Source organism: Danio rerio, chromosome 15, assembly GCF_049306965.1.
Source record: "Danio rerio strain Tuebingen ecotype United States chromosome 15, GRCz12tu, whole genome shotgun sequence".
Classification (NCBI taxonomy): Eukaryota; Metazoa; Chordata; class Actinopteri; order Cypriniformes; family Danionidae; genus Danio; species Danio rerio.
In genome coordinates, this window is record NC_133190.1 from 6,111,239 (window position 1) to 6,133,988 (window position 22,750).

General features: G+C 37.9%; 1 protein-coding gene across 3 annotated transcripts in view; it reads right to left on the bottom strand.

Moving 5' to 3' along the window:
* Positions 1 to 22,750, bottom strand: part of brwd1 (bromodomain and WD repeat domain containing 1) — a 1,114,832-nt gene that overhangs the window by 1,069,911 nt on the left and 22,171 nt on the right. For 2 of the 3 annotated variants that reach the window (XR_012391239.1, XM_001920406.9), the window contains exons 13-29: positions 21,366 to 21,467; positions 21,128 to 21,281; positions 20,708 to 20,842; positions 17,672 to 17,800; positions 17,336 to 17,561; positions 14,756 to 14,941; positions 11,335 to 11,518; positions 9,395 to 9,485; positions 9,178 to 9,318; positions 9,026 to 9,099; positions 5,258 to 5,483; positions 2,488 to 2,604; positions 2,280 to 2,387; positions 1,951 to 2,075; positions 1,764 to 1,846; positions 1,532 to 1,643; positions 1,389 to 1,450 (exon numbers count right to left, since the gene is read on the bottom strand). Coding sequence is in view for 1 of the 3 variants with exons in the window: in XM_001920406.9 (XP_001920441.4) it covers positions 1,389 to 1,450; positions 1,532 to 1,643; positions 1,764 to 1,846; positions 1,951 to 2,075; positions 2,280 to 2,387; positions 2,488 to 2,604; positions 5,258 to 5,483; positions 9,026 to 9,099; positions 9,178 to 9,318; positions 9,395 to 9,485; positions 11,335 to 11,518; positions 14,756 to 14,941; positions 17,336 to 17,561; positions 17,672 to 17,800; positions 20,708 to 20,842; positions 21,128 to 21,281; positions 21,366 to 21,467 (2,255 nt within the window). In the remaining 2 variants the exon portion in view is untranslated. Of the gene's footprint in view, positions 1 to 954; positions 1,451 to 1,531; positions 1,644 to 1,763; positions 1,847 to 1,950; positions 2,076 to 2,279; positions 2,388 to 2,487; positions 2,605 to 5,257; positions 5,484 to 9,025; positions 9,100 to 9,177; positions 9,319 to 9,394; positions 9,486 to 11,334; positions 11,519 to 14,755; positions 14,942 to 17,335; positions 17,562 to 17,671; positions 17,801 to 20,707; positions 20,843 to 21,127; positions 21,282 to 21,365; positions 21,468 to 22,750 lie in introns of all 3 variants that reach the window. The other variant, XR_012391240.1, reaches the window with a different exon arrangement.

Consider the following 22,750-nt stretch of genomic DNA (forward strand, 5'->3'; position numbering starts at 1 on the left):
GAAAAGATAATGCTTAAATTTATTAGACAACTGTAAGTGTGACCCGTCTTAAAATATATAGCAACGAACCACAACACTACACAGCTTTTGGCCAAATTCAGTTTAAATAGCATAATGGTGTGTTGGATTTCTCAAGCCAACATAACTGGAGGGCGACTGATTGACTGGCCTAATTGGCCTGTGGCTACAGACAGGAATCAGAACCAAAACTTGGAAAATAATCCAGTGGTTAAATGTGCAATATATAGGATAGACAGCTGTGGTTGAACTGGGTATTGCAGTCCCAATTCGAAATATTGAAGGAGGCCCCACCTCCGGTGTCTGTATGTAAATGCGAGTTGCCAGATTGAGAACACCAATTGCAGTGAGCGAGCTTGAGCCTTATCCACACTAGCAGGAATTTTGTAGCTGCCTGACGCTCTCGGTGTAATAGGTGCACCCATCTCGAGGTTGCTTAGAAAACACTTGGCTCAAAAATTCACAATTAATTTAGTTTGGACTGATTTGGGGCAAAATAGCGTAATTTTAATACTTTTTTTTCGATTTTGTTTGAAGTATAAAAAACCTTAAGAAAAGCAAGAGCAAACAAACTACACTGCATTTAGTAAAAAGTGGTTTAAATTCTCCCTCTATGAATGGCAAAGGCCCAATCCCAATTCTACCCCTTAGCCCTTCCCCTTAACCCTACCCCTTGTTTTGCGTGAAGGGGTAGGGGTGTCCAAATTCTCTTTAGCTTGGGGGACTAAGAGCAAGGGCTAGATATCCCTCGAAACTTGGACTTTTCAGGACCACGCTTGAAACCAAGCGATAAGAAAATTTCCCAGAATACACCAGCCACAACGGCTGCATAGCTGCACCCGGAAGCAAGAACCACAAATTAGTATTTTTCGTCATGCTTTAAAAAAAAAAAAATAAATAATTAAATTATCTATAATCCATAATAATAACTCCTGCATAGCAGTCCCACAACATTCTGACACTCAAATACCCTGTCAGAAAAGTCTAGTGGCTGGAAATGACCTTTTTACAGTGTCTGCTATAATGTTAATGTTGCTTTTGGTGTGTTTACATAGATAAATATGGCCACGGTGTAAATGCGCAGTATAGTTACAATCTTATTGTCACATTATTTCATTATGATAACATGATATATGCCTTCAGTAAATTCCTGAAGAAAAATAGCACAACTGCAATAACTACAGCAGTCGTGATCGTCTGATCTCAAATGAAGCAAGAGATTGCGATGATATATGATGACGTGTGCAGGTGCTGTAGTGCTGTCCCATTCCTTAGGGGTCAATTTTAAAGGGGTAGGAGTACAAAAATCTAATTGGGATTGGGCAAAATAAGCATTCGCTTTAAGATGAAACTCAAGTAGTCAGAAGTACCATTTTCAGGAATAGCTTCTACGTCCCATGGACTCAGCTTTTCGGTCTCGCCATTGTCCCACCTGCAAAACAAAAGAACATTATGTACAGGGGCCTTTTTAAAAGAATCTGTCCATTTAAATCAATAATAAGTTGGGGCTTACTTGACTTTGAAGCACTGAAAATGGCTGTCGGGATATTCAGATTGATATGGCTCATGACAAACTATGGCCCCAAACCACCAGGCGTCATCGATCACAGAGCGAAAACGGTCATCTAGAAGAACCACAGCATGAACATCAGAACAGACAGATTATATTTCTCTAAATTACTCAATGGTTAAATTGATGCACGGTACAACTATGTAGTTATTCTCAGGTCATTCTTCCAACTTACTCGAAGTCCACACTCTGTTTCGCGCCTCATCGTAGCTTTGACGTAATACCAGAAAATCTATTACGTCTGCCATATCATGATATCTAAGAATTGAAAAAAATGTGTTTAAAACTAAGCTTTATCAAAAACCAAATGTTTATCAGATGGCCAACATTTACTTAATATACACCATATCTTATCAACTTACTTTATTGAAAAGGTTCGGTCTGTTATTTTGCCAGTTCCAGGGTCAATCTGGGTCAGTTTCAGACAGCATAATGTTGGAGGGCAAACTTCATATTTGATCCCTGTTATTTTCACAAACTCTTGGTCCTGGAAAAAAAACATGATTTATGATTTTAAAAGTCAAAGATTAGGTGCTATGAGATGCTATGAGAATGTATAGCATCGATTCCCTATTGCTAGCCTATTTCCAAAAACTTGGAGTGTTCCATTAACTCTTTACCTTGACTTTTTAACTCTATACCTCTAAAAAATAAATAATTTTGGTAAAACCCCAGCATTTTTTGCTCTTACTCTTAACTGCATCTTCTTCCATGGCTGTTTGTCTAGGTTTATTGGGTACAGGTTCATGCGACAGACTGCATCCACATATGCCTCATGACCCTGACGGAAATAGATGACCTACGTCCAAAACAATGGATATAAAAACAACAACAGTGGGTTTTAGACACGTGTCAGTTGCACATTAATACAGATGAGATGAGAGAATCTTATTCTATACCTCATCTCCCATTTGAGGGACAAATGGGGACTTTCGGGGAACAACGTCAGTAATCCAAGCTGGAGGACGGAACTCATTCGATATCTCTCTGTTAATGGATGGCCTTGGTTTAGAGTGCTAAGAATAAAAAAATATATATCAATTTGTTATTTTTTTAACTTCCATGAAAACAGACAAAGACTGAGTTCTAGTCAAAAACAATATTTCAAGAGTTTAAAACAATCTTCAGTACCAATTTCATACATTGTTCCCTAAATTTTAGGAGACAGGAAAGCATGGGATGCAGAGACCTTGATTTGGCACTCAAACTTGGGTTGCCACAAGTACTGTAGTGCTAAAGGTCAGAGCTGTAACTGAGTCTATTTGGCGCTTATACAAAGTCGATAATTATGGCCTGTTCTACTTAGTGGTATGGTTCTATAAAGAACGGTATGCATTTATGTCCATGTCTACTGTAAAGTCTGGGACACATCAGGCTGACGCCAAGCAACAAGCATTAACGAAAGCCAACTATGTTTGGACAAAAAAGCTGTGCATGAACACACCAAATGGACAGCAGCCATTTATACTTCTGCGTCAAACGCCGGCGTATGCTACGGCGCTGACGCATAGCCCTTCGCTGTGGCTGTCGGCATGGCTGACGTGCACCTCTCAAAAATTGTAACTACACGTCGCAACGACGCGTAGCGCAAGCTCTGTGATTGGTCGGCTTGGTAGCGCTGACGAGTCTGGGCGCGACCGAGAGCCGCGCGAATGGCGCGAGCGATTGTTTACAAGTGTGGAGTCCCGTGAAGGAGCTCCAGATGGAAAGTTTTGTTTTGTGTTTACCTCATTGCACGTCCGCCGGTTTCTGCCTCAAAATGAGCGAGTTTGAGTCACTTGTACAACCAGGAAGTGTTCAGGAAACGCAAAACAGAAGCGAAGAAACTCGACACAGAGGAACATTTACACATCACTGCCAACTAGCGTTTCGGAAGTGTTAATGCAGACCAACAGAGACAGCCCGCAGAAGTATAAATGCACAGCTGCGCGCGTTGCCTGCGCCGTAAGTTACGCCGGTCACTTGACGCAGAAGTATAAACCAGGCTTTACCCACTCCCAGGTGGAAGTAGTCTCTTGTTTAATCCACAAAAGGATACCAAAACTTCCGATGCGCACATGCAAAATCGCAAACGATGCAGCATTTAGTACCCTTTTCACAGTACTCGTCGAGATTTGCTCCTGCAAACTCCTGAAACTCTACATGCTGTAGAGGCTAACAATTTGGCCAACAAGCTCAGACGTGCAGAATACACTAAACCAGTGGTTCTCAAACTTTTTTCATGAAGTACCACCTCAGAAACAATTTGTCTCTCCAAGTACCACCAAAATGAGCAGTATTGAAATACAGTAGCGTAGGCCCAGTAAAGCAGCTACAACTCTGCACGGTTAAAAAAAAACGTGGCAGATTACCTCAGAAATGTGGGCTATGTCATATATGGCACATTATATACATAATTTTTGGTAAATTTTGAAATGTGTGTAGCATGTACTTGACATATTTCGTTCCTCCGCGTACCACTAGAAGGAAGCCTGCGCACCACTAGTGGTACACGTACCACAGTTTGAGAACCACCGCACTAAACCAACTAGCCGAACCGAAGCTGACCAACAGCCCGACAAAGGCCAAGGGCCAACCGCCAGAATACCTAGTAGAGGTGTGAACCTACACTGGTATCATGGTTCGGTTATGATTATCTTGTCCTTGATTTAGTTCAATTCGATTTCTTAGTGCATCACGGTACATTGATGATGCTTTCCATACACGATTTTTTATTTTACTTCACAGCACATCAATTCTCTTTAACAGCAAATTAACTAATGTAAATTATTCCAATTGCTTTAGTGTTGTTGAGCGAGTTCTTACAGCCCTATGATTATTCACGCGCTTAACAGAAAGGGCTGCGATTGAATCTAATGATCTGGCGCTGTTCACCGATAAGCGACACTGATAAACAGACGTGGCATTCACAGCTGATCCATGATAGATGCGGTGGAGAAAACTCGCTCTGAGACACACTTGTGTCTGGATTAACAAATATCACTATAACAGCCAAGAGGAGAAGAAACAAGTGCGACATGTGAACGACCCTTCTTCGAGCAAAATTAACATTGATCGCAACTTGTTGAGGTGAACCATAGAAAGCTGTACTGTACTGAGCTGCTCAGACAAGACATTAAAAGCAGCAGTTCTCAACCCTTGAGATCTTCCCCACTCTGCATATTTCTCTCTAACAGATTTGTTCCAATTGAGTGCAAGTGCCTTGTGAAGTGGACATGACAGGATGTTGTCATGATTGCAGTTTGAAAGAAGTGTGTTTAATTCAAAAGGGAATTAAAGTGAGCAAGAAGTCTCTTGATTGTGGTTGAAAAACCCTTCACACAAGTTTTGTCTGAAGACACCGCAAACACTATTGCAAATCTTTATATTTAAATGAAGTTCAGCTTTTTTCCATGTGCGGGGGTAGCGAGCAGTGATTACTATGTAGGGAACAGTCCAATCTCTCTTCTAATAGTCTGGTTATCTAAATCAAGTGCGTTAAACAAGAGAGGGGGTCATGAGAACTAGGATTAAGAATCACTCAATTAAGGACGATGTAATAACTTGTAAGAAATTTTCATTGCATGTTTAATTTGTGTGCATGTTCTTTTGTTTTCATTGCATTGTACATGACTAACTATCTAACTGACCACTAATGACAATATCTGTAATGCAAGGCCTGTAAGATACCTTTGGTGTTTTGCTTTTGGCTTTTTTGTGCTTTCTAGGGGATGACGTCTCCTCTTCACCTACAGCCGGCTCCTCATCTGCTGGCTCTTCTTCCTCCTCATCATCCTCCTCATCCTCCTCTTCAGAGCTGCTGATCCTGCGGGTAGTGCGTCGTCTAGAAGAATCTGACGTTCGCACACTTATTCCTGCATCTGCCGTCCAGTCGGAATAATCACTGGAGGAGCGGCTTCAGTTATGAACAGAGAGGCATTGGAAACCATTAGATTAATAGAGATGGCACTATCGATTGAAAGCATTGTATGAAAGACTCTTTTTCATTAGCAGCACTAAACTGAGGTCCAAAAATAGCGATCGTTAATAAGTGAACCCAGTCTTGATTTTTGCATTCTCAAAAGACATGATGCACAAATGGCTTCATATGTTTCCGTCCAAAGATGGGAACAAATATCTCTAAAACATTTCTGAACAAAGCATGGTTTCCATCCAATGAGTCAAAGAGAACAAAATCGTCATTTCCTGATAAACTAGCGCTAATTATCAAGAAGAAGAACCACTTTGATGACAGACTTTAGCTGAGAGACTTTAGAATTTACAAAACAACATTTCAGATATTTAAAAATGTGGTCAGTCTGCAGGTTTGTCCAATGTTGTTATTATATCGCAACTATTTTTGTTATCACATGATCTGTTAAAACAAAACTCACATTATTTTTTTCACTGCGCATACTGAAACTGTAAATGTGTTTCCATTGTAGTTTATCTACATTTTTAATATTTTTTTTTTCTTATTCATGGCCCATTTCCACTGAGAGGTATGGCACGTATGCTTTTATGGCCATTTCTACTGTCAAAAGGTACCTAAAAGCGAACTGTACCATACCACTTTTTTTGGTACCCTTTGCAAATAGCACAATAAAAGGGTACCAAAAGGTGGAGCTAGACACAGAGCTGAACACTATTGGTTTACAGATACGTCACTCCCTCATGCAACAAGGCAAGAGAATGAAAACAAAAAAATGCCATTGGCGGACATTACACCATAATAAAATATATATATATATAATAACGAGCCATGGTCGAGCCGAGCTCAAACAAATCTTGTCATCATCTTGATGAACAGCCACAAAACCAAGAAGAAGAGCAGAATCTACCCTGTGCCCTGTAGTTTTTTTTTTACAAGGCCGTCTAAAGCGTGAGCGGTTTCGCTTTCTTGTATGTGCTCACTGCGCATCTATATTTGAAATAAGGAACTTCTTGAGCCGGTGATAAAAACGTGTTCGTGATTATCGAAATGCTTCTGACATCCGATCCTTTGAAAAACGGACAAACACCAGAGTAAAGCGCGAAAAAACAAAGGAGCAAATGATTATTTCAGCAAACATGAACAAACTGGCATGTTTAACTAATATCATCACCTTTTGGGCTATTATGAACTCGGAATTATGGAATGACTTTCTAACAAGAGGCTACACGTGCTGCTGAAGATAACAGACACAGATGAGAGGTTTATACTGCCTGGACTATACGTTTTGTGTTGTTTTTGAACCCTAATAAGGACTAAATGTATGCTGTGTGTAGTTCTTCTGTAATTGGTAACATATCGGAGACTGTAAGGGGCTGTGTGTGTTTATACATGCTGCATTTATTTATTTATTTTATATAATTGCAGACATTACAGTAGGCTATTTTGCACACTGATCATTGATCTGCATCTATAATCAAATCCTGTTCATAGAAAGGTTACTAATAAACATTTACACACAAGTATTTATGTGTATAAAGCATCTGTTTTGTAAGAAGTGCTTCTCATATGATCTATGAACAACCTGTTCAGCTTACTTTGACATTTCTTCTAGCGAGAATGATGTCTACTGAAACTTTCTGTCGTACACCAAGCCCACCCATTGGTACCCTTTTGGCAGTGGAAACAAAAGCCTGATAAAGGTGACCCGTACTGTACCACTTAGTGGAAACAGGCCATCAGTGCACAATTTTTTGCTCAATTCAAAATGTATGTGCATCCTGGTGTTTCAATTAATCGTTTTTTAATGCAATATCCCAACATGTGCAGTGGCAACCAGAGCCAAAACCATGTCTGGCAACTAGCTTTTCCCACCTCTCACATGGTTGCCCACTGAAGCTAAGCAAGGCTGTGCCTGGTTGGCACCTGGTTGGGAGATCACATGAGAAAGATAGGTTGCTGCCAGAATAGGTGTTAGAGAGACCAAGAGGGGGTGCTCAACCAGTAGATCATGCTGGACCTAATGCCCTAATATAGGAAAATAAACCAAGGTCTTGACTCTCTGTGGTTATTAAAAATCCCAAGATGTCTTTTGAAAAAGAGAGCATCTCTGCATGTAGTTTATTGGGTTCCACCAAAGACTATAAACAATATAAATACAGCCGTCAACACACATAACAACATAGGCTGAAGCAGACGAAGATATTCAAATAGATTTCAAAATAAAAACAAAATCCTCAATAGAGGTCAGTTCGATTTAAAGGTTCAAGAAACCCTCAAGTACTTTTTAAGACTTTAATAGATTTGTGTGTGTTAAGCATCAGTTAAGACAATGTTAGCACCTGTCAGCTTTAATTGTGGGAAAAAAACTGGATAATTTGGAGCTTTTGTCAGCTAATTTCATATTCCAGGTTTAAAATGATTTTTGGGGCAGGATCAAAATCGGCGACGTAGTGAAAACTCTAAGTGCAAAGATGACGCGTCGGTTTCCCATTATTATTCATAGCAGAGTTTTCTTATCCTATGAGAAGAGCCTGCTGCTTAATTATTTATGACTGCGCGTACTTTCCGAAGGCAAGACTGACCTGCCAGTGTCAAGCTGTGAGACCTGTTGATGACTGGGTTAGACTGCGTCCACTGACCCACAGCACGCAGTATTTAGTCGTTCATGAAGGGTCGTATGTGTTTGTTTCCATGATCCTCTGGGTTTGTTGCGTATTTTTCCCCGCAATGCTGTCAGGGCAGAAACAGCTAAGCTGTTTGTGTGCAGCAAGCATTTTTTTTTGAGAGAGCAGTACGAGAATTGGAGAATGGCCGACTTTGTCTGTTATCAGTTGAGTTTGTTCACATTTAGACACATCGCCGTGCTGTTGTGTTCGCCTAAATCCTCCAGCTTACCAGCAGGGCTAATGGATAAAATAGGCAGGGCAAGAGACCTGCTGCACTGAGTCTGCATTCAGACCCGGGGTTTGAAGGAAAAGCCCTTATTTATAGTGTTTAAATAAACACGATTGTCTTTATAATAATATAAATTGTAGTTGTGTAAATATGAAATTACAAATGACAAATGTAGCAGGGCATTAAATTACTGTTTACTTCTTTGCGTTTTAACTTTGTGAGCTATAAAATCATGCATCTCCTCACAGTTTGTCTCATTTTCTGAGCCGACTGAACACAGTTATTCGCTCCCCTCCTTCTCCCCTGCTCTGCTGGCCGTGCCCACTCCTGCCTTTAATCGCAGAGCTTTACGCCCATTATGATGCATTCTTTTTTAAATTTGAGGTAGACCTGAACGGAAAGTGGAGGGTGTCATGGCCCTTTAAGACCTCTGAAAAGCAGATTTAGGACCTTTTAAGACTTAAGACCTTATATTTATACTACCAAGGAATTGAAGACTTAATTAAGAGTGTTCACAGATCCTTAAAAAGTCTTATGTTGTTTTTGCAATTCTGCTTTTGCAATGACAGTAGCAGAGCATTTCACACAATTCCTCACTGAAACAATTATTGTGATGGCGGCATAAGTACCTTGAGCTATCACTCTTCCATTCCTCTTCATCTTCGGCGGATGAATCAATGTCACTCCCTTCCACTTCACTGGCCTGCAACAACACAAAAGGAACGTCACAGACAAGTCAAATATGGGTCAACCGTGCTTTAATAGGTAAATAAAACCCAACCTCAGAAGATGCCGTCTCCTCTCCCTCTTCACATGAAAACTCAATGTACTCTTCAGCCAGATTCTCTTTGCGCTCCTGATTCTTCTGCCGTTTGCGAGACTGTGTACGTTTCAGGCACGGCCCTTCTTCATCAGAATCATCCTACGGGTGAAAAGATCTTACCTTAGTGAGGTTCATTGACATCATTACTCATCATGAAGCAATGAGGAAGACGTACCCTGAATGTGGAGTGGGTCACTCTCCTTTTCTTGGTGTTGTAAAGATTCACCTCCTCATCACCTTTGGCTATTCTGAATGACTCCTGCGCCCTAAATGAACAAATCATCAAATATATGTAATCTAGAAGTTAGATTTAATGTATTTTTTAATGAAAATCCTTGCCTTTATTAGATAGGACAGTATTGAGACAGGAAGCGAAGTGGGAGAGAGAGAGGGGGGGTAGGGTAGGGAAATGTCCTCGAGCCGGGATTCAAACTCGCGACGCCCTGACGTGCTGTTGCACCATATGTCGGCGTGCTAACCACTAGGCTATTGCGCCGACTTTTAATAGAAAATCTTGAGCATTCATCTATGCATTCATGAAACTCGATCAGGCTGGAAAACAGCCAGGACACTGATAGATTAAGACTACCAAAATGAAAACATTATGCAACATTAGAAATCATAACAAAAAATAAAGTTGTCAAGTTGACAGATGAACAAAATAATCTGCTGTGATGGTAAATTCATTTGTTTCTTAACCAGGGTTTCTGCAGGTTTAACCAAGTCAAATTTAAAACATTAAGACCATTACAAATAAAATTTTAGACTTATACAGGGCTAAACTGATTATTTCTAATGGTGCGCTGGTTGCCAAAAAATAATAATAATAATAATAATAATTTCTTAGTGATTTATTTAAATGTCAAAACAACAAAACTCTAGTTGTATCCACTTTATTTTCAACGCAATATTTCTTTTTTCCTTTTTAATGACAAGTTTAACCTTGTTAAAAGTATATTTATTATACATGTTGCTCTGTTATTTTCAAGAGGAATTGTGTAATTGATTTTAGTTTTCATTCCATGATTAGAGAATTTACTTTAGAGAAATTGCTGTAAAAATGTCAAACAGCTTTGGAAAATTGTATCTCTTGGCATTAAAAAAAACCTTAAATATTAAAAATATGGATCCCAGCCAAATAAGGTAGCTTTTTTTAAAACAAAAAAATAAATAACGAAACACGCATTTAAAATTATTTGAGACCTACAAGACAAAATTTCAGTAAATTTAAGACTTTTTGAGGCCTACATTTTTTGGGGGGGGGAAATTAAAGACATTTTAAGACCCTGCTGGGACCCTTTTTATTCAATATTTATAAAGCACATTTAAAAACAACGCACGGTTGACCAAAGTAATATCCAAATGACTTGGATACAAAACAATAAAGGACATTACACTGAGAATACATAAATAAAATATACTCAAATACATTAATCAGACTCTTACAGTAAAAAATAATGGTTTTGAGTTTATAAGTGATGAGTAGATTTAACAGGTACATTTACCCCAGAAAAGAAAGTACATAGAACTTTCTTTAATTGAATTTCTATTCATCTTGATTTTTCAGAACTTTCAGTAGCTTATAAATTACTTAAACACAGCAGCACACATAAATAAATAAATCAGAACAGTCAAAGTGATACATTTTGTAAATTGTATTAAATTTCAATTAGTTTTTCACCAAACCGTATTATTTATCCCAGACAATACAGAGAAGAGCAAGAAAGCATTTCTTTTTTGCTGTTGTTTTAAATACTCTATTCAAACAAATGAAAAAGAAGGGCACATGATTTTAGACCAAAACCAGGATGAGTTAATGAGGAAAGTCATAATTATTTTGATGATAAATGATAATGAATTGCTGAAATGATCCACAATTTTAAAAAAAATAAGGTATTAAACTCTTCTTCATTTATCCTAAGCTTCTTTGACACAATCTACATTGTAAAACCACTATAGAATTAAAGTTTAATTGAATTTTAAGTACCTAAGGACTGTTTAATAGTTCAACAATTTACTGTCTTTCTGAATACCAGCACATGTCTAAAATGCACATAAATAAAAAATAAAATTATAAAAAATACTTTAGAGAAAAAAAAATAAAACACAATTCACCTGTATCCACTTGGGGTCAGCTCAGGAATCACGACCCTGCGTCTCCAGGCCTGAAGGTCTCTCTCGGTGGCCATCTGACTGCGTGGAGCGTTCTGGTGCATCTGCCGGACTCCCTCCACCTGTCCACTGCGCCGCAAACCTACATTAGGTGGAGACTGAACCTCCATGCGCTCGTTTACTGACACTGCAAATCAAACAAAGCAATGCCTTTTATTTCTTTAAAGAAACACAACCCACTGAACTCTATTTGAGATGGTTTACTCAGTGCATCTTAACGGTACCAACTTCTAGAATATGAAGCTTGTATAAATTAGGTTTCACTTCTGTAATCCTGCTCTTGCTGATATCTGAACTGCTAAACTCTCTATGGTGGGTTCAATCCAAATGTGAATTAAAGTATTCGAGTAAATAAATACATACAAAATCAATGCCAATGTTGGGGAGTAGCTATATTTTTAAGTAGCTTGACAGGAGATCCGCTAAATAAGATAAAGTGTAGCTTTTCCAGTAGCTAGTTACTTTTACTGGAAAATAACGGGAGTAGCTACATTATACATTAGCTGCAGTTCTGTACCTTGACTCTTGATAGCCTGAGAAAACTGTAATAAAACATTAAGCCTTGACATTATGATTGTAATGTACTGTTTAAAAGTATCAAATAAAATTGTAACACTACTTTGGTCACACTTTATTTTGATCGTCCGTTTGTTGAATTATGTTACATGTCAACTAATTCTCAGATTATAAGTAGACTCGTTAGGGTAAGGGTTAGTGCAAGTTAACATGTACTTGCAAAGTTTCTTAGTCAGTTGAATGTCTGTTTAGCAGCAGTATATTACAGTCTTATTATGAACAGACAGTCTACTAATACTCAACAGGACAATCAAAGGCCGCATTTACACTGCATGGTTCAAGTGACTCAATTACGATTTTTTCTGTCATGTGGCACACATCGAATATGGCCCATGTACATGTAAGCAGAAAAAAAACATGGATTTTAATTTACTCAAATCAGATTCAGGCCTTGTTCAAGTGGAAATTTATCAGTTATGAATCGGATCCGTGCCCTCGCTTCGGCAGTGCAAACAGGTAGATCGGATTTTCACCTGTCCATGTGAGTTACGCGTCATTAAAAACCATGGCGAATGACGTCAACTCTGACGCTTTCATTTTGAAACAGGCTTCAGCAGAGTCCCAAACCTTGAATCTCATATACTAGAACAAAAAAAAAGCTTTTGTATTGTCATAAGGCACAAGTATTTAAGCATTTTAACGAGAGAGAGAGAGAGAGAGAGAGAGAGAAAGAGAGAGAAAGAGAGAGAGCGTAACATCCGCTACGTAACTAATATAAAACTGTTGCATACATCACATGCATAAATCATGCCATGGACATGGCATTAAGATGCCTACTGGTTAAAAAAAAACCTAGATCAAAAGAAGATGTCATAAACTATTGTAAAACAACTTGTCAAAAAGAATTTCAAAAATTAAACCTGCAAACAGATTAAAAACAGGAATGGAGAAAAGAGTGCTCTTGTTATCAGCTGTCAGTCAGCACACGCTCTTTTTTCCTGGTCAGTGCGTCTTTGTCGTGTGCTTTGTAAATGACGTCAATCGGGTACAAATCACTTTTAAAAGATCATGTAAGCAGGTCAGCAAAAAAATGGGATGCAGTCAAAATAAAAAAAATAATTAAAATTTGACTCTGCAGTGTAAATGCAGCCTAAATTAAGTGTTACCGCTACTTTTTTTAAAGTAACTTGCAGTGTATCAAGCTACTTTAGAAGTGTAAGTTGACATATAGCATTTAGTTTAAGCCACCGTTTCAGAGTAGCTTTCCAAACTCTGGTCAAAGCACACATCGAAACAGAGGTGGAGTTCAGTTGTATGGTGCAAAGGTGGAATTCAAATGGTATCTTCAGTGCTAACTAAATCAGATAATTTTCAGTTTTTATAACTTTCAGGGTTCCCACGCTCTCATGAACAGCGGATTCAAGGAGTATTTAATTGTCAAAAATTGATTAAAAATTGTTAAAAGTCATGTTCAAAAAATTTTAATGAAATAAGTTGGATTCAATACTGGTAATATTTAAATGCAGTTTGTGAAATATTGATAAAATACGTATTATTTGTCATTGTATTGTACACAAGTTAATTTAAAATGTATAAATTTAGCAATTTGTTTTGTTTTATTGTTCTGTTTTTGACAATTGAGTACAACTGTTGAAATAGAACCATAATCGATTTGATTTTTTTATTTATTCCAAGCACTTTCAAAGACCTGTATTTAAGTACTTTCCAGGTCTTGAATCCATATTTTTAAAAGTCAATTACTTTTAAGTTCTTTCAAGAAGAGTGGGAACCCTGAACATTCTAATGGTGCATTCACACCAGACATGGATGAAGCGTTAAGCGCAAGTGATTTACGTTTAAGTCGATGCAAAGACGCGAACAGACATCCTAATAATGAATGAAGTGGCACAAATTGATCGTTTTGTGCATTAGTGTAATCGCTCGAGTTGGAAAATTTAAACCTTAATGGACATTTGTGTGATTACGACGTAACGCCTGTTGTTGGTGCCCTAAAGCAGTGGTTCTCAAACTGTGGTACGTGTACCACTAGTGGTACACAGGCTTCCTTCTTGTGGTACATGGAGGAATGAAATATGTCATGTACATGCTAAACACATTTCAATATTTATCAAAAATGATGTATATAATATGCTATATATGACATATAGCCTATATTTCTGAGGTAATCTGCCACGTTTTTTTTTTACTTTGAGTTTTAGCTGCTTTACTGGGCCTACTATGCTACTGTATTTCAATACTGCTCATATTGGTTGTACTTGGAGAGACAATTTTTTTCTGAGGTGGTACTTAATGAAAAAAGTCTGAGAATCACTGTCCTAAGGGGAAATCCCCCAGCTTGGCTGGGCTCAGTCAGAAGCACCACAGAAAACTAATAAACTTCCATCATCCAGGTTAAGTTTCTGGTGGAGTTGATTAACTCAGAGCAGGGTACACCTCTGAAAGGATCTAGTTGACACAGTGGCGAATGATCCTACTCTGTTTGTAAACCTTCATAAAGCACATAAAACACAGCTACTCTCTTAATAAAATCCTTGTTAGCCATTTAGCAACTAAACTAATGGGGTAGACAGAAGCTCTGCCCATGATGAGAACCCAAGTCTATTATAAAGTGACATTCACATATTAAGGCACCCTGTAATAGGTTTCATCTCGCAGGTGACGCATGTTTTTTTGTTAGCGCATGAATCAATAAAAACTGCTAAGATATTATTATAGATAATAAACATCAACTACCCCTAATGGTAAATGCAAACGTAGTGAAATGAGTGTTAAAAACGGGTGGTATGTCCGTAAAAGTAAACACTAGTGGAGTTGCATCAGTAGGCACCTCTGCGGGGAGTTCCTGGTTCTGGCACACGGGCAGCAGCAGGAACACCAGCCTCTCCCGGAGCGCCAGACTGTCTGTCTTGATGCTCTCGAAGCTGACGAATGGCAAAATCCAGAGCGCTGTGACGAACCTCCTCGCTCTCTGCAGACTGCTGACTGATCACCTGCTCCACCACCTCTCCATCACCTGAAACAGCAAAAAAGTCAGCTTCTAAAATCAGAAACACTCGCTATAATTTACTATGAAGGTTTTTTCGGTTGAAGCAAATGAAAAACCACTTTCAAGATCAGAACGCACGTCATCAACTGCTAAAATTAAAGTCTGGTGGCTCAAGATGAGGCATAGAAAGAGATGCAAAATGCTTGTGATAAAAATCACAATTTATCAAACAAGTTATATTTTATTTTTCAGAATAATTTTATTTTTCAAACACGTAACATTTATTTTAGGTCTCAGTCATTCAAATACACATAGCTACTAGCAGAATATAACATGTTGGTGTGGAAATATAAATTTATATCATCTAATTTCAAATTAACAATAATCTACGTATAACTAAAAAGTTATATTCTCTGTTTTTTTAATTATCTCATTTCATTAACATCCCAGCTAGGAGGGACATTTAACCTTTATCTTTCTGACTATAGGCTAAGCCAGTGATGCAAATGCTTTAAACGACTCTGTCTTTGTCTTCGGGTGTTGCTTTTATGCTACAGAAACCCTATGTTGATTAACTTGTGTGGTCAGTAGCTGGGCCGTTTTTTAACACCTATGCCATGCTGACTCCAATACTGAATTTGCATGCTTTGTTTAGCAATATCCCCTCCTCCTAAGAACACAATATACCCATGAAATCTTTGTCTTAATTCAGACTTGTGTGAGACTTGTGAAAGAACTTGCAGACTGCGGACCTCTAGTAGGCTCTTGCAGACACATGGACATCTTAAAGACGCTGTATGACTGCAGATTAACCAACACGTCTTAATAAAGGAATTCTGCTTGTTTCGAGTCTCCTGGACTGGGTTCTTCTCTTCTTTTCATCTCATTATTTTTTTTACAACATTGGGTTTGTAAAATACACGCTGATGTCTATAGAGTGGGCAACTATACTAATATTTAAATATAACTTAATGTGCTTTTAGTTAAGACACACATCGGATTAGTTACTAGAACATTTACTGTACTCCTCTTTTTGTTTAACAGCCACTTTCATGCATTTCGAAAGAAAATTATGAATAAACAATATACAGGATGGGCCCATTATATGGATACACCTTAATAAAATGGGAATGGTTGGTGATATTAATGTCCTGTTTGTGGCACATTAGTATATGTGAGGGGGCAAACTTTTCAAGATGGGTGGTCACCATGGTGGCCATTTTGAAGTCGGCCATCTTGGATCCAACTTTTTTTTTTTTTCAATAGGAAGAGGGTCATTTGACACGCCAAACTTATTGGGAATTTCACAAGAAAAACAATGGTGTGCTTGGTTTTAACGCAACTTTTTTCTTACATGAGTTATTTACAAGTTTCTGACCACTTATGAAATGTGTTTAATGTGCTGCTCATTGTGTTGGATTGTCAATGCAGCCCTCTTCTCCCACTCTTCACACACTGATAGCAACACCGCAGGAGACACTGCCAGCACAGGCTTCCAGTATCCACAGTTTCAGGTGCTGCCCATCTTGTATCTTCACACCATAGACAACATAGATAGTGGGGCCATTCTTCATCGATGGAAACCTCAAGACCACTGGATGTTTGAAATTGCTACGATGATGTGTTTCCCCTTTTATGCACTGAATCTGGCACGTTCCCTGAGTTTTTCCAGCAAGATGGTGCACCACCACATTATTGGTGTCAGGTCCGAGCATTCCTAGATGAACAGTTCCCTGAAAAGTGGATTGGTCGTCATGGACCAGCTTAATCGCCCCCAAGTTTTCCCGATCTAACAACCTTAGACTTTTATCTTTGGGGTCATCTGAAGGCAATTGTCTACGGTGTGAAGATACAAGATGTGCAGCACCTGAAACTACGAATACAGCACCTGAAACAACTGAACTTTATTACCCGTTTTATGCAGGTTCTGTTCACTTAAGTAGACATCATTGGTAGTAAACAAACAGTGCGTCAGCTCATGTGTGATTTTGCGGCCGCAACTACTTCATTACATTAAGATAGAAATGACATTTTGGGGTGAATTGTTCCTTATAAATACAGAATGTGACACTTGTAACACCATTTGGAGGTGTCCATGCTGGTAAGCAACGTATATAAAACAATGTTAAGACTTGTGTGACCGTCTTTACGCTTCCCACCTGACCTTAAAATTTGATTGGCTGAATCGTAAAAAAGCTGAATTAAAATTTGTGTAAAGTCGAATCAAGTTCGCAATCTTTTTCCGATTAATCGTGCAGCCCTAAGGCAATGGCAGACTAAGATCTTATGTGTATAACGGTTAATACAAAAGAAAACTGGTTTTGAAAATGGTTCTTCTGTGTAATATTTACAGTGAACGTTGTGGCTATGCCAAAGCAGTCAACAGAGAAACATGGACAACACTGTTATGACAACACTTACTTGTAGCAACATAGCCAAGTTGAGGAACAAGATGCTCATCTGCAATATTTTCTCTTCCTGGGACCAGTCTTTGGAATCTGGGAGGGTGAGGGTTTCCATCCACGTCAACCAGGAAGGGAGGCGGCATCAGGTGTGGTGCCTGCTGGGTCTGCTCATCCAGAACAAAACCATTGGTGTCCCGGATCAGCGGCCGGTAGTCGGTGTGAAAAAACACCTGGTCTGGAAGCTACAAATCATTTTGGACAGATCAGAGGTTTGAGGAATTACACTAAGGTACTTTATATGATCTGGCATGGTAAAAAAAAAAAGTTTTATCGATTATAAAATCAAACAAACCTTCTCATAAGGCTTGGAGCTTCCAAAGCCAAAAATAACCAGATGTCCATGAGAGTCTGTCATCGCAAAGCGATGGCCATCAGGGGTGAACTTGCAGTCAAATACAGCACCATGTCCTTGACCTTCGATCTGCACAACAGAAAAAACAGCATGTTTATAATTGATATAACTGATGAGACTTTATTTAGCTCGGACAGTCACAGTACAGATTGTTAACATTAGAAAAGATTTCTTTTTTTTTTTTAATTTTTTAAAATTTTTAAATTTTTTAAAATTTTAAAAAAATGAAATGCTGAAAATTCAGCTTTACCGTAATAAAATTATTCAAATAATATGAAAATACAAAAACAATGCATTTAGGCCCTGATCACAGTGAAGGTTTTTTTTTTTTTTTTGCGTTAAGAGTAGAGATGCACCGATACCATTTTTTGGAACCAATCCGATACCAACATTCTGAGTATCGATCGATACAGATAATAATATAATATAATAATATAATAGAAATAATATATCTACTTTAGTAAAAATAACAGACCTATGGCCTACATTATATGACAGACGACACGATCTTACTAAACATCATGCTTGCTATAAACTATAGGCTACATTATTTGAGCATTCATTATGACATTGATATGATCTGTTGTGGTCCAGCATATACGTTTCCTTTTTCAAAATTAGGTTTTTTCTTTGAAATCTGTACTAGGCTACCACTATTGACCATAATCGTTGCTAAAATAACCAGCTTTTTAGCAAAAACTGATATTTTCCTGCAGTTTTGAAGCAGACTAAACTAAACCATCTGAGGGCAGTTTTACTTAATAAACATTCCCTCGCCTAAACTCGCTGGAGTGAGATGGAGAAACTGAAAGCATGTCTGAACAATTCTTTTTTTTGTGTCTGAAAAGTTATCTTTTTAAAACCTATTTCAATTGGTATAATTTGTTGATTATGTTGTTTTGTTGGTCAGTTATCTACAAAGTATACAAGAATATTTGAGGTGAAATTCAAAACAAGGCCCGCTAATATGCTTCAGCGCGCAATTTTACAAACAGGTCTGTTAAATAAAATATTAATATAAATAAAATGACAATGAAATATTCACAGTTTCAGAGTAGCCTATCTTAGGCCAAATCATTTTCCCGTCAGCTTCAATTGTATTAATTTAATCAACTACTTTGACCACACTGAGCCAGGCTTTATAAACTACTAGCAGCACTGAACGTATTCACCTTGAAAGAATAAAATCAGTCGGAAGGAAGAGAGAACACAAACTCTTTATGAGAATAACTTTACGGAGCGGCGCACGTCGCTTCTGCGCAGCCGGTGCGCTTGATGAAGCGATTGATGCATCACTGAGACAAAGTGAGCAGCTCTCCGGTATCTGCAGACACTTTCAAAACAGCAGCACAAAAGACAAAAGTCAGTGCGCTGAGGATCTTTCCAATGTATTAGTGAGACTTTTCTAGTTTAAAGGTTTAGGTAGGCCTACTTTGTGTGTGAACAGCAGATAATAATCCTTTACTCCAGTATTGCGAATGTGATCTGCTGATCTAACAGACACAGTGCAACATGGGCAACATATTACGGGTCAATTGAACCCATTTAATGTCATTGAACCCATTAAATGCAAAACTAAATGCATTTCTCCACTGATTATTAAAAACTAACAGGAACAAATAGTCTTGGAGAGTTTTCCGTGTTGTTATGAAAGTGACGCCCAGTTTGAATTGTGAATGAATGGAGAATGATTGACAGGCGCAGCACTGAACATGAGTTTAAGCATCTGAATATTCATCTGTACTTCACAATAAACTATAGAACGGCTTCAGAACATTTAGGATACAGTAGACCTACATGACAACTTTCTAGTGCCTTGTAATAGGCCATAGATATATACACTAGATATCGCATAGGGACCCTGAGTATGCGTCAATAGCGCCGCCACATTGGTACAGTGCTCCCAGGACAAATGTCATTCAACCGCACTAGTCAAGACAGTGTTATTACGTGAAGATGCGGGACTTTAGCGCTGTCTACGGTGTAGTAACGAGCAAACAAAGAAAACAAAGCACAAAGGCAGAACATTTCATAGGTAATATTAAGTTTTTTTCTGTTTTTGTATGTTCTGAACATTTGTGCTAATCAGGTAACGTTATTGATGATAATACAGTCACTTACTGCATTCACCATAAGGCAAAGCAGAAAATCAGCAAACAATGCAAAAGAAATATGACAGCGAGATGCTGCGCCGCCAGAAACTTGTATTATTGTCGGCTAGTGAACGAGTCGTTCGAGTGATTCATTCACAAACGAATCGCTCCCTCCGTCAGTATGAGAAGTGAAAGCAGAAGAGGAGGTGTGTTTCAGGACATGATTAGATCAAATTTAACAGGGAGGGTGAATAATACATTTCTGTACACACAAACACAAGCTTTTTGTCAGGAATGTCCATGTGGTCACTGATACTTGCATACTAACATCCAGGAAAACTCCCAATCATAGATATATGTGTGTACGTGTATATCTCTGGCATTGGATGGCCACAGTCCTCCACTGTACCTTGGTCCCGCATTCATTTCAAAGGAGCACTACCGTGTACCAAGATGGCGGCGCTATTGACGCATTCCGTCCAATAGACAACAACAGGCCAGGCGACATCTAATGTACATATCTATGGTAATAGGCTACCTTTTGTTGGCTTATAAACTGCACTGAATATAGCGCACGAGCAAGATCGGATTTGGATCGGTGCCAGCTGGCCGATACCCGATCCAGCAAAAATATACAGTATCGAAGCAATATCCGATCCAAGAATCAAGATCAGTGCATCCCTAGTTGAGAGGCAACTTTGTAAAAAAATGTTTTTTAAAAGCCAGCGACCCTATGCCTATTGCCTGCGAGCATTTTGCACACTATTCGTGCACCTTGAGTTCTAACTGCATTGCGCCCCCCACAATTTTGAGAGCACTAAGAGTGCCTGCAAATAAAAGTTACAAAAATAAAAAAGGTTAAAAGATCATTAGGATACTCTACCATATTAAAGTAATGCATGGTTTTGGTGCCCTTGATGAGGTCCCATACAAAGACATTGCCATCATGACCAGCAGAGAGCATGATGCGAGGGTCATAGGGATGCGGCTCCAAAACAAACACCTCCGCCTCATGACCCTGCGAGCAAGTAAAGAGAGAGCCATTCAGCTTTATATCACATATCATTCTATTTTTAAATGAATAGCTGTCATTTCAGGGAGTTCACTAAACATACTCTACACGAACCAGGAAAACCTCTCAAGAATTTAAAACTACTGATTGGCTGCCTACTGAATTTGCAAGAAAATGGATCAAGAGGTTTGCCAAGCTGAAAGACAGTTTGAGCTTTATTTCAGGAAAATGAACAGTATTTTTTCGGTGAACTTCTCCTTCAGCTACATCTTCAGATCTGCGCAGTCGTACTTTAAGGACGTGCAGCAGCTGTCCAGTGTAGGAGTTCCACACTTTGAGGAGATGATTGTTGACGGCGGTAATGACTGTGTTGTCGTGGCGATCCCAGGACACCATGGTCACTTTGGGTTTGAAGAAATTTTCATCGTCTGTTAAAGGTGCAGACCTGTGTTAAACAAAAAAAAAAGGTGCAACTTCATTAATGATTGGTTAAAAGTGCCATGACCTGCTGGAGTTCATTATTCCATACCCTGGAAGAGTGGCAGACATGTCCAATAAAACGCTCTTCCACTGATGTCTCTGATGCAGTCTCCATATGCGGGCAGTGCCATCTCGACTACCACTCACAAACCTAAGACAAATCACACAATTATTTTACCGTCTTGTTATTTTAGCCATACATTATATGAACACAGCATACTAAAAGATTTGAGTTCATCACAATGAAGATTGAATAAAAAAAAAAAGAGAGAAATTGATTTTGTTATAGCCAAGCTCTAACATCCATACTTCTCAAATGTTTGTCTGTTGTAGTTTATAATGTATGTTGTGTGTCAGTTGAGTGCTAATGGGGTATTTGCACACACATTTTAATTTCAGTGAATTGTTATCCCATACAAAAATTTCTGCGTCAAAGATCTAATTTCTTTATAAAACAGTGGTCATCACTGCCTGACTGAGATACAATATAAAGTGGGTATAAGACCAAACAAGCAGCACTGCATTAAATGCAATGCAATTTTTCTGCAGCATATCTTAATATATGGAAATTATGAAACTGTAAACAGTCACAAAAAGCTTTCACCAGAAGTTCATCATTTGCTAAAAAACATTAGCTGTGCATATAGCTCATTATAATACTGTTTTATGACTTTCTTACTTTGAGTTTTTATCTTGTTTCTAGTCTAAATATTTTCAAATTCTTAAAAATCAAGTAAATTGAATAATATATATATATATATATATATATATATATATATATATATATATATATATATATATATATATATACACATACATATATAGTTTTAATAACTCATCTCTAATAACTGATTTATTTTATCTTTGCCATGATGACAGTACATAATATTTGACTAGATATTTTTCAAGACACTTCTATACAGCTTAAAGTGACATTTAAAGGCATAACTAGGTTAATTAGGCTGGTTAGGGTAATTAGGCAAGTTTTTGTATAACAATGGTTTGTTCTGTAGACTATTAAAAAATATATAGCTTAAATTTGACCTTAAAATGTTTTTTTTTTTCTTATTAAAAACTGCTTTTATTCTAGCCGAAATAAAACAAATAAGACTTTCTCCAAAATAAAAAGTATTATCAGACATACTGTGAAAATTTCATTGCTCTGTTAAATATCATTTGGGAAATATTTAGAAAAGAAAAAAAATTAAAAGGGGAGATAATTCTGACTTCAACTATATATACACACACATTTAAAAAAAAATAATAATTTACTACAGTGGCATGTTATTTTGCTCGTCTTACAGTCTCTCTATGATTTTAAGACAAAAAAAAAATTGCGACTAAAATGATATGACAAGTTTTTACTAAATTTCCAACATAAAACTTTTATTGTTTTGCTGTAAAAACTATATTAAATGTACACATATTAATTTA